At 32.6% G+C, this 12,557-nt stretch overlaps 1 protein-coding gene across 1 annotated transcript; it reads left to right on the forward strand.

Annotated features, from left to right (window-relative positions):
• Positions 1–7: 7 nt before the first annotated feature.
• Positions 8–12,557, forward strand: LOC125663714 (fumarate hydratase class I, aerobic-like). Its single transcript, XM_048896044.2, has 13 exons — positions 8–119; positions 2,660–2,822; positions 3,991–4,118; positions 4,280–4,418; positions 5,974–6,074; positions 6,646–6,852; positions 7,247–7,373; positions 9,480–9,670; positions 10,253–10,363; positions 11,369–11,575; positions 11,741–11,860; positions 11,953–12,070; positions 12,234–12,557. The coding sequence occupies exons 2-13, from the start codon at positions 2,666–2,668 to the stop codon at positions 12,332–12,334; spliced, it is 1,707 nt and encodes a 568-aa protein (XP_048752001.2). The 5' UTR covers positions 8–119; positions 2,660–2,665; the 3' UTR covers positions 12,335–12,557.

Here is a 12,557-nt window from a genome sequence, read left to right on the forward strand (position 1 = left end):
TTACACGCTCACCCAGGTTAAAGCACAATCTACTACTCTTTCAAACACTCAGAAGACCCTTTTTCTAAAATAGTTCAAGGACAGCAGACGAACGTAAAAGTGTAACAGCCAAAGAAACGGTAAGTTTCTTTGTAATTTACAGATATCGTATGTGCTGTAACTTTATTTATATCGGTAATATTAAAATATGTCTCAGCAGTGCATAATCACCATCGTCATTCGAAGACTGGTTTCTATCACAGGCACTTTAAAAAACAATAACAGCTGAATAAAGCATTTTCTGTAAATTCTAATTCATGTACTTTTAACATTAATATGTCGTCGAGACATGCCAGGTAGAGATTTAATTTCTACTTGTGATATTATAAGTTGATGACATGAATATTCAATAAATGTATCTGTTTTTATTATCTTATTCTGGTGCTTAATATGCAATCTGATTAAAGTCACTTTGTGTAGTGACATAACATATAGAACACATTTAGTTTCCAATCAAGGCCTTGAAGGGCCCTCAAGGGACAGCATGAAAGTATATACAAATACTGTACATATACAAGTAAAGAAAGAAGTGATTACATAATACATAGTTACATGCAAATACAGTGTCATATATTGTTCAAAATAATTTTTCTAGTATTTAGAATAGATGGCTCTTCAGAACATGATATGTAAATGAATTTTTTGTTCATCATTAAGTTTAGTGAAAATTTTAACTGTTTTTTCTATCGCACCACAAAGAGATTTTCTTTCATCTACAAACTTTTTACATTTAATCAAAAAACTGAATCTCATCACCTAATGAACTGGAGTTGCATTTGTTACATATTGAATTCGTTCATTCCTAGTAATACCAGAATATAGATCTACCAACTTCAGTCATTAATTTATGAGCTGATTTCCGTAACTTACAAATAGATCTTCTAATATCAATTTTTTTTTTATCTTATTAAGATAGTTCTCAAACCCAAAGTACTCCTGAAGGTTAAAATAAGTGCACAGTTTCCCATCAGTTAATTTATGTTGATTATTGTAGCAGGTTTCAGTGTATTTATCACAGAGTAGTTTCTTTACAATTTTCTTAAATTTACCTGACTATAATCTCTGAATGGCTAACAATAACAGAGCAGATCAAAGATCTGATTTTAATCAGATTTGGTTTCCATGAAAAGCTATATTTATATGTTATGTACTGTAACAGTATACTGAGTTGGTTGTGAAATATTCAAACTTTCCTTAAATGCAACATAGTGTCATAAATGAATCATTTTTCATGTTATACTTTATACATTTCATGCATAACTTTTGTTTAAAGGAAATCATCCTGAAGTCATTTTGTTCTAATTATTATGAAATCAAGAACTCAAAAGCATCTGTTATTACAAAACATCTTGACATAGAATTAAAACAGAATTAAGATTCTATATGTTTTTATCTAGTAAGTGCAACCCATTATTGTCATGTGATGTAATGTTCAACAAGTTGAAGGTGATTGCTCATCTAGTAGAAGTAGGGATGTTTAAGATTTGAAGAGATATGATGATCGAAACTTGACAAACATCAACAGTTAGCAATCGTGTGTAAGAAAGAGTTAAACAAAAACCTGGAGTATGGTGTTCTTACAATCATGAAATGTGTACATTTATGGACATTCGGAAGAAAATTATGATGCTAGATAGGGCTGAAACGATACGCCCCCTTCACGATACGATACATATTGCAATACTTATGCCACGATTCAATACTTTCAATACAACACAATTTACAGAAGAAACCAATAATAACATTGAAGAAAAAATTAATTATCAAGATTCAAAATCATAATTTTAAAAGCAAAACTGCCAAACCGTGAAATGCCTGTTCGCTGTAGTTTAAACTGATATAGTTTATTATTATTTTCGTCAACCTCAAGGCAAACAACAGTTTGAACATTATTTGACGCTATTTTGTCCCTCATGCAGGTAGAAATAATATGTACTGGCCGAGACTGATGTATTTTACTGAACCCGTTTGTAATAAACGTATCGAACCGAAAATCGAGGCAATGAATCGAATATTAAATTGAGCGTTTATATTGAACAGTATCGATATTTCGGTGAATCGTTTCAGCCCTAGCCTAGATCAGAAATTGCGATATTTGTGTAAAATTTGTCTTATGTTTTGTGTTCCATTTGAGAGTTTTTCACACATGTAGAGATGTCATCAGCTTTAGGTAAAATGCCACAAATTTTGACCTATGCTTAGCTACCAGGGTCGTAGAAGGTTCTTTATTTTGCCAACACCTACTGTGAGACGTTTTAAAGGTCATATCCAATAAACCTATGACTTTCTGACCCTGATTTCAATGAAAATACATAGTGAAAAGAAAGGAGTTGATTCTCTTAAAGAAGAATTGATTCTTTTATGGCATTACACTCAGATGTGTATATATATATATATATATATATATATAGTTTGTAAAAAAGAATTCGGTATTTGATACAGTAAATACATCCAATAATAAAAGTCAAGAAACACAAAACTCGAATAACATTTTAAAAATGTTAATCGAGTTTTGTGTTTCTTGACTTTTATTATTGGATATATATATATATATTAAATAAATTTTATTTTTGTTGGTATATAGGTATTAACATTTAATTCTGTTGTGTATTTTATGTAGGTGAAAATGAACACCAATGTGAGGTTGCTTTCTGTCCTCCAGAATGTGTGTCGCAATTCGCTGCGACACAAAGCAACTGCTGCTTCAGCTGTGAAACCATTTTATTACCAGGACATCCTGCAGTTTGAAGGACCTCATGACACACCATTTAAAAAATTAACAGGTTAACATTTTCAATAAAATTTTGGTGATGCTATTTTAATATTTTCAGAAAATGTGTAGACTTTACTTTGCTAGTCATTAAAAATCAACTTATGTGCATGCAATTCTAATAATGATATCAATTTCATCGTAATGCCTTTGTTTACTACACCAATTAGTGATTCTGAACATTTAATCAAGTGATTAGGATTGGGGTATAAGTTTTGGGGATCATAACAAGTATAACCTGCATTCACTTATTATTGACTTTAGGTTGATTTAATATTTAGTTTTGCTTACAAAAGTCTCTTTATGTGGTGCTGCTGTCATTTATGTATTGATGCCAAGAGATTTCTGAACAAGTGTCTCACAATTTTCATTAATGCACTATAATTGAAATTTCTCCTGATACTCACATTTTGAATCAGATCCCACCATATTAGAATGTGCTTTTGTTTTCATCTTATAAAAGTAACTGTTGTAAAAGGTCACTTAGCATGTTCTACATGCATTAAGTTGTTAACAATGTGTACTTTTAAACAGGTATTAGAATAGCATTATGATTGTTTTCCCTTGTAAATCACAGAATCTTAAAACTCTGTTTTTGACCCAAGAATAACCTTCAGGTACATTGCATTTTTTGGTTCAAAAAGCCAAAAAAGATGAAGAATTGTAACTTTTTTGGTACTATATACATGTATAGAAACTACTATTGGTGGCACTCTGTTTTAGCAGCTAGGTTTTCTTGAGGATTACTGAAATGAATTTGTTTCCTTAAGTAATGATAACATTAATGTTGTCTATGTTTTTTTAAGAATAAATGTCTCTGATTTAAACATATTCTATTGAGAAACTCAATAAGATCAGACAACAGGCATAACCTGTGTAGGCCCTTTCCCAAATACAAAGGTCAAGTACAAAGATATGATTGATAACAGAATTATTTGAAGATGTGACAATATTGTAATGAGATTTACATGAAAATAGTTAATAATTGATATGAGTTTTGCTGAATTTTGCTATGAAATGATTTTTCATAAGTCAACATGTTCTACTCATGCTCATGTACACTTACAAAACCCTCCACCTACATTCACACACATATATACATATAATATAGATATAGAATAAATGTCTCTGAAGTAATATTTGTTTTATTCATTAGTTACATGTACATGAATGTATTTCAGGTGATTATGTATCTACATTTGAAGTGAAAGGGAAGAAGTGTCTAAATGTTGAACCAGAAGCATTGACTTTGATATCAGAACAGGCTATGATTGATGTAGCCCACTTATTGAGACCAGCTCACTTGCAGGTAATACCAACAGAAAAGCTTAAATTTGAAGGTTTTTGACAAACTGAATTATCATTTATTATCAGGCTGCACCCAGGTTGAATTTTGTAGTGAAATAAAACAATTTTTTCACATCTTCATTCTGTGTAGTCGCATATAAGTTGAATACTTGTCTATGACAGCAACTATCAAATATCCTGAGGGATCCAGAGGCATCAGAGAATGACCGTTATGTTGCCCTCGAGTTTCTGAAAAATGCAAATGTTGCCGCTGGAATGGTGCTTCCCGGCTGCCAGGACACTGGCACAGCTATCGTTATGGGTTTGTACAACATTTCTTTTATCAAACTACTGTTCATTCTTGTTAAACCTCCGCCTTTTTTGATTTTATAGGTATGGCAATGAATTGAATATAATGCATATCAATCAATAGTTTGACCATACAAGTTTAATATTCGTTTGTTGTTCATTTATTGAACACTTTTTAAAAGATAAATATATGATACATGCATATTTATTATAGGTAAAATTTTCCGTTCCACAGGAAAATTCCTCCACTAGCGAATAAAATTTTACACTTGACCAATACAATTTATATAAAGCACTTTTTTGACTATTTTTATTTTCTCATATTCAACCATATTTGAAATAATATTTTATGAGCAATAGTATATTACTTCTTGTGCCTCTCATTATTCTGAATTTCACAAAAATCAATACATTTTCCATTTTGCACGCATTCCATTGTTTTATCTTAAATTCAAAGCACCCACTTTTTTGATGATGCATAGCTGACATTTAAAATTTCTTACTAGCAGAAAACAATACTAATCTGTATTAAACAATTATCTCATGTTTAAAATTACTTGAAGTGTGAGGTCTACTGCTAGGATTTCACTGGTGATCTAAGATGATGACTAATTAACAACTTCACTAATCTGTGTATTGAGATATTTGACATCCTTCTATGGAATTTTATTTAGAAAATAGGGTTTCAGATATTAGCATTATGCAAAGACGATGTAACAAGAAGTTTATGTTGCGGGGAAAAGGTTCCTGACAAAACCTGGTGGTATAGTGAAAATGGCAATGAATTGAATGGCAATATTTCAAGAATTAACTGCATTTGAAAGTATTTATATATTATGAACAGACCTACACGGGTGATATAATTCTCATTGTCAACTCTAGACTCATAGGTTTTTTTTTACTAGGCAATAGTAATTGTTGGGTCCCCCCCCCCCCCAATAATTTCCCCCTTTGAAAAGGAGGGGGCATATTGGTTTCCACCTGTTGGTCAGTTTGTAAATCAAGTGTTGTCCACTCAATATCTTGAAAATCATTAGCTTGAAAATCATAAAACTTGGTATACTGGTAGACCCTACAGAGTAGATGACTTCTATTGATTTGGAAGTCCCACAGTCAAAGGTCAGGGGTCAAACTAATATGGTAAAAGAAAATATTGTCTGCTCAATCTCTCAAGAAACCTTTGCTTTGATAGACATCAAACTTGGTACACTGGTACTCTCTAAGGAGAAGATGAACCCCATTAAATTTGAAGTCACAAGGTCAAAGCTCAGGGTCAAACTGCTCTTTATTGTTGAACCATTTTAGTAATTTCCCACACAAGGGGTGTCATGTTTCCAATTTATTTCTTGTTTTTGTAGGAAATTGATACTCTTAAAGACAAGTTGATAATTGTATAGTTTTGATACAATTGGATGAAACAGTAATTACAAAATGCCCAAGTGTATGCATGTTTTTGTAGAAATTCCTTGACAGACTCTAAGTCCATTAGAGTAGCCATCATTTTTATATTTCTCATTGCTGAAATAGAATAGAAAACTGGTTAATAGGATGTTGGCTCCTTATTATAGGTAAAAAGGGACAATATGTTTGGACAGATGGAAATGATGCAGAGGCACTGTCTAAAGGTGTATATAATACTTACACAAAGAAAAACCTGAGATATTCCCAGGTATTTATTGTCACAATTCATTTGTGCATTTTTTTCTGTTACAACAGAGAAAGATCTAGATGAATAAATAAAACAAAATGAAAAATAATAAGCTTTCAGAGATTGCAAATTTTTACTACATGTAACATGATTATGGCCCCCAATTTATCTTTGTCAGCGACTTGTCATCCACAGATCACTTCCAAATTTTAATCAGGTTTTCCTATCTTCTTGTGAAATCTAAGCTGTAATCATGTCCACAGATCAATTCAAACATGAACACATTGAAAGCAATTTATGAATGATCACAGTTGCAGACAATTGGCAAAAATCGAAGTGCCCTGGTGAAGGTTTGCAGTCTTTGAAAGCACTGTTATTGAATTTAATATGTGTTAGAAATATAAATCTCTTTATATGTAAGCTAGTGAAATTAAAAGAAAACTGGTACACATATTTTTTTCTGCAAAATTATCTATTAAAGAAAAAAAAGTTTTTAAATGAAGTATGTTAATAAAAAGTGGTGCTGAGTTGAGTGCATAACTACTTTCTCATTTGAACTTTGTTTCCTTAGAAATAATTTTCTTCATTAAAGGTGTCACCGATGGACATGTATAAGGAGGTCAACACTGGTACTAATCTTCCAGCTCAAATTGAAATATATTCCACTAATAGTAATCAGTATGACTTCCTGTTCATTGCCAAGGGAGGAGGTTCTGCCAATAAGACTTTCTTGTATCAGCAAACAAAAGCTCTTCTTAATCCTGAAAAACTGATGAGCTTTGTCAATGAGAAAATAAAGGTATTTGACTCAAATTAAAAACATTAGTTTGCCCTAGACTGACGGACTGAAGTGAATCTCCCCAACGCAAGAAATTTCTGTATCATACATGTTATTTATTTTCCTTTTATCAATTTAGAGCCAAATTGAAGAGAACGTTGAATGTAAACTGCTTGCCTGCCTACTTATGCAGATTTTTTACATAATGTTGGGAGATGGCAAACACTTAGTTAAAAATTTCCCTTACAAAGATTACGTGTATCAAAGTGACTTTCTGTCAGAAGGAACCAAGTTTACATGTATATAACTTCTTTATAATGTCTTAATACCAACAACAATTATAAAAAGTTGGTATGAGTATTCTTGAGAACATTTGTTCAAAAGTATAAATCATGTATGTATTTTGCTTATATAGACGTTAGGAACAGCAGCTTGCCCACCTTACCACTTGGCCATCGTAATAGGAGGAACATCGGCAGAATTCAATCTGAAAACTGTCAAACTGGCCTCTACCAAATACCTAGACACCATCTTCAAGTCAGGTAAAAGTTTACCTTTATTTTTGAATTTCTGCTTCAAGAGTTTTGAATCACAGGCACCTGAAGTATGGATATTACTCCCCCCTCCCCCCCCTTTTTTTGGATAATTTTTGTTGGTGGCAATAATTTCTCTGAAATGTGTGAATTCCCGGTCTATTTCATCCGTCTTTCGATTCATGTAATCATTTCACGCTTTTTGTAAGCTTTAGAGATTGGCCTTCTACCGGTATATATATATTATTACTACAGTAACTTGACCCGAAGAGTCGGATCACGTCGAGTTGACAGGCGCAGATCATCAGATCACATGAGACGCGAAGCGTCGAGTTTGATCTGATGATCCGTGCCTGTCAACGAGACGTGATCCAACTCTTCGGATCAAGTTACTGTAGTAATGATAAATTTATTATATACCCCCTTCTGCATTTTAAATCCACATTTATAAGATGATAAATGTAATCCAAATTATCAAAAACACAGACATACCATGAAATTATGTTTTGTGTACGTAGTTTTGTTTTGTGACACAGTCAATTTTTTCCACAAATAACGTTGCGTTGATGCATTGTGACGGCATCAGTTTCAGAGGATACTGATGATCCGGAAAACCGGATCACACGCTGGGAAATCCACAGTATCAACGAACGATACATTGATGGGTATATAATAAAATAAAATACACATGTGTATTTTATTATACCGGTAGAAGGCCAATCTCTAATGCTTACAAAAAGCGTGAAACGATTACATGAATCGAAAGAGGGATGAAATAGACTGGGAATTCACACATTTCAGAGAAATTATTGCCACCAACAAAAAAAAATTATCAAAAAGGGGAGAGGGGTAGTAATATCCATACTTCGGGTGCCTGTGTTCTGAATAGGGGACCAATACGGTAAAAATGGAATTGCTCGTGTTTTTTGATATTTTTATTTCACTGATTGTGTGTATTGTATAGAAAATGCACAACTGAATTGATTAGAAATGAAATTAATTTACAGAAACGTAAATAAGACTATTCATTACGTTAATATCTTTTATTATGGTTAAAATCCATTTTCTTATTTCCCTTCAATAAATTTAAAGTCACAGTAATTTAATTTCCCTTATAAAACACAATTTGATTGGTTCATTATAATTGACTTGATCAATATTATCTACATCATTTGAACAAAGTTGCCATTAATTCGTACCATATGATGTCCTACTACTGAGGTCACAATACCTTTTTGCTTTATTGCTATGACAATATCGTCCTAGGCTTCATCAAAAGAAATTCAAATTTTCTTTATAATTGTTTACAAAATTACATCAAATCCGTTTTTCTAAATTAAATCATAAGGAATGAAAGTCATTTCTATTCAATTTATATGATATATGCTGGAACAGGTTACTGTCTTCCATAAACTGGTTTATATTGTGTAAACTGCCCCAACTTACTCTATATCTTAAAAAATGAGTAAAATTTACTTTTATTCCATAATATTTGCATTTCCAATGATTGTGGCTTCAATATCTTTATATTGTAATGACAGCCATTTCCTCATGAATGCATTGCAGTTGTGAATAATGCATGCAAAAATCTTGCATAATACATCTATTTTAACAGCTGGAAATTTCGACAGAAATGAAAGTAGAATGTATTAATATAAAGATGAAAATACATGAGGGTATATTAACTGCAACGCTTCACACCAGCATGCTTTTCATAAAGGGCTAACACGTTTTATGAAGTATGCTGGCATGAAGCATTGCATTTCATACCCTTATTTATTTTCAAAAAATTAATTTCTAAATAATATGACAACAATATCATACCTCTAAAAATAGTACTAAGGTAATGAAGAAAAGGATGTATTTTTGAAGTAGCATCTTTTAATTCATAAAAGAACATTATAAAGTAAAAACTTAAGGAATACTGTTGAAAAGAAAAGATGGGAAATTGATAGTTCATATGTTTATAAGAAGATGGGATGCGTAGTAGAAACACTTAATTTATTGTACATTGTAATATGGAAAAATTATGACTTAATTAGCTGTTACATACTGGAATACAAATTTTTATATACCATAGCTAAACATATGAGAATTGTTTTTTTTTTAAAACAGGAAATGAACATGGAAGAGGTTTTCGGGACTTGGAAATGGAGCAGAAGATTCATGAGTTGACTCAGAGGACAGGTATTGGAGCTCAGTTTGGAGGTAAATATTTCTGCCATGATGTAAGAGTGATCAGACTGCCGCGTCATGGTGCTTCGTGTCCGGTGGGAATAGGAGTGTCATGTTCAGCAGACAGGCAGGTGAGATCATATAGAATTCACTCTATGTATTATACAGTGAAACATGGTTACAGCGAACACTTTTATAATGAATTCATGCTTACAGCAAAGTGATTTTTATTCCCTGTAGTTTTAACATAAAGTACTGTATTTTGAACTTATTGGATATAACAAATTACTTTTATTATAATAACAAATCAAAATTGTTTGTTTTTAGCACTTCACTATAAACGTGTTTTACTGTATATGAATAGCTTAATTAAATTAAACTGGAGTAGTATTAAGAAAGGAATATAATACAATATAGGGGTGTTTTTTTCTTCGGATCTAAAATTTGGCGATTTGCTGGCTCAAAGGTATGCTAAAAGTTTTAGCAGAATAAATTTTGGCGGGCAAGGAAGAGTTATTTCTCTTGCAAATACTGAGGTCACAATAGGATGCATATTTGGCGAGTGAAATTTTGGTGGAAAGCTATCTAATCGAAAAAATAAGTCAAATCTAACACTCTGCGGGGAAACAAAATCGCTATACGGTATTAGGTTTGATGGATGTACATGTACTAATAACTGGTTAATATAAATATTTTACATAAATATTGCATAGGTTTTAGGAAAAATAACAGAAGATGGAGTTTTCATTGAACAACTGGAAACTAACCCTTCAAAATACATGCCCGAGGTTCAGGAGAAAGAACTGACGACAGAGGTTGTGCAGGTCAGTGTGTAAATTTTATGATACCGAATCGGGACGATGCTGTTATGCTTCATTCTACTCTTATATCCATTTATTTTCAAAGACAAAGTACTAGAAACATAGAATGTTAATCAAAGACAGGAAGAATACTGTTAAAAACTGTATATTTACACATGATTATTGTTTTATGTTTTGACAATATATTATACTTTTTATATTGTTATTACAAATGCAAAATGCAGGTAGCTGAATGAACACCAGTCATAGTTTTAGCAAGACAGAAAATTCAGAATAGAAAGGAAGACACATTTAAATGTGTCGTCAATATATATTTGTTGCCATCCACAAGCTTTTTAAAAAAAAGTACACTTGGACAATCACAGCTACTGACAAACAAGTTGATGGTGCAGGGGTTTCAACAGTCTCGATTGAAGTCAGCATTTTGCAAATTCTAGGGTCGTTATAACGATTTAGTTTGTCAATACAACCTATATATTGGGTCAAATGCTGCCTGACGTGTTTCATACCGATTGGTAGACCTTTCTTGGCACACTGATTTTGACTACGGATAACTCCGTTTACCTGATCAAGATATAAGGCTCACGATGGGTGTGACCGGTTGACAGGGGATGCTTATTCCTCCTAGACACCTGATCCCACCTCTGGTAAATCCAGGGGTCCGTGTTTGCCCAACTCTCTATTTTGTATTGCTTTATATAGGAGTTATGAGATTGATCACAGTTCGTTATCTTCTTCACCTTTCATATAAATGAACACAAGTTCATGATAGAGTTAGAAACTTGATCTAGTTACAACCAGATTGAACTTCACATTTTCAGTGTGTGTGAAAAAAATTTCAAACCACAACAGACATTTTAAGTGTACATGTTTAATATAGGATTCTTTATAGGTAGGATAAATCAATTGTCAGTAAGGTTGGACAGTCTAATTTTTACAATGTTTGAACAAATGTACACATTTATATTCCCTTCAATATTCTCTGTAATTTATATCATTTTGAATCAGGTTAATTTGAATGATGGAATGGAAAAAATACTAAAGTCACTAGACAAGTACCCTGTGAAGACGAGGCTAAGTTTGTCAGGTACCCTCATAGTGGCCAGAGATATAGCACACGCCAAGCTCAAAGACCGACTGAATTCCGAAGGCTCTCTGCCACAGTACCTCAAAGATCATCCTGTTTATTATGCTGGACCAGCCAAGACTCCTGAGGTCAGCACATATTACAGTTACCTTTTGCAACTTTTGAACTGTAGATCATTTTTCAACGTAATGAAAAACATTGCTTTTCAGTTAACTGTCAAAATAAAATAAATGATTTGCATTTTATTTGTTGAATTGATTTGAACAAACTTCATGTAATTATGTGTAATTTAGGGACTTCCATCAGGTTCATTTGGTCCAACAACAGCAGGTAGAATGGACTCCTATGTAGATGAATTTCAGAAAGCAGGTGGAAGCATGGTCATGTTGGCAAAGGGCAACAGAAGCAAGCAGGTAAATGGACAAATTCCATAATGTATCCATGTAAACTAAGTTTCACTCTAATTTCCAGCATGTATTCATTGTTCTGTTTTACTTTGATAAAGGTAACTAAGGCATGTAAAGAAAATGGTGGGTTCTACCTTGGCTCTATTGGTGGACCGGCTGCAATATTGGCACAAAACTGTATCAAGAAAGTCGAGCAGTTTGAATACCCAGAATTAGGTAAATTTTATTGTATTTTAATGGCACAACTCTACTTATCAGTTAGACAAACACTGTACATTTCTCTCATATGTGAAGTTGTACAATGCATCTCAATAAATTGATATGAATTCACTTTTTGTGAAATCAGCATTATGTACCCCTATCATAATTACTAAAACAGGAATGGAAGCCGTGTGGAAAGTGGAAGTGGAGAATTTCCCAGCATTCATTGTAGTGGACAATAAAGGCAATGATTTCTTCAAGGAGTGGTCTGTGGAGTAATTTTTGTTTTCAAAAGAGGAAATATATACTTCATATAGACTAAAAGATAGCAAAATGTTTCTGTGATTCATTTTACAACCTTTGAAATGTACAATAGCAAGACCGTTTCTCAGTGCTTAATCACAAATAATCATGCATTGATTTTTCCAGGCTTTGCTTACATGTATATGTTCAGAATGCTTGTGATATCTCATTTGATTTTAATAAATCGTTATTTATTGAT

This window comes from Ostrea edulis, chromosome 1 (assembly GCF_947568905.1).
Source record: "Ostrea edulis chromosome 1, xbOstEdul1.1, whole genome shotgun sequence".
NCBI classification, from domain to species: Eukaryota; Metazoa; Mollusca; class Bivalvia; order Ostreida; family Ostreidae; genus Ostrea; species Ostrea edulis.

What these genes read in the sequence shown, in the direction of transcription:
- LOC125663714 (XM_048896044.2), top strand. Translation starts at nt 2,666, where the DNA reads ATGAACACCAATGTGAGGTTGCTTTCTGTCCTCCAGAATGTGTGTCGC. An exon ending in AGACACCATCTTCAAGTCAG is followed by an intron (nt 7,374 to 9,479) that starts GTAAAAGTTTAC and finishes TTTTTAAAACAG; the next exon opens with GAAATGAACATGGAAGAGGT. An exon ending in GTTTGAATACCCAGAATTAG is followed by an intron (nt 12,071 to 12,233) that starts GTAAATTTTATT and finishes TTACTAAAACAG; the next exon opens with GAATGGAAGCCGTGTGGAAA.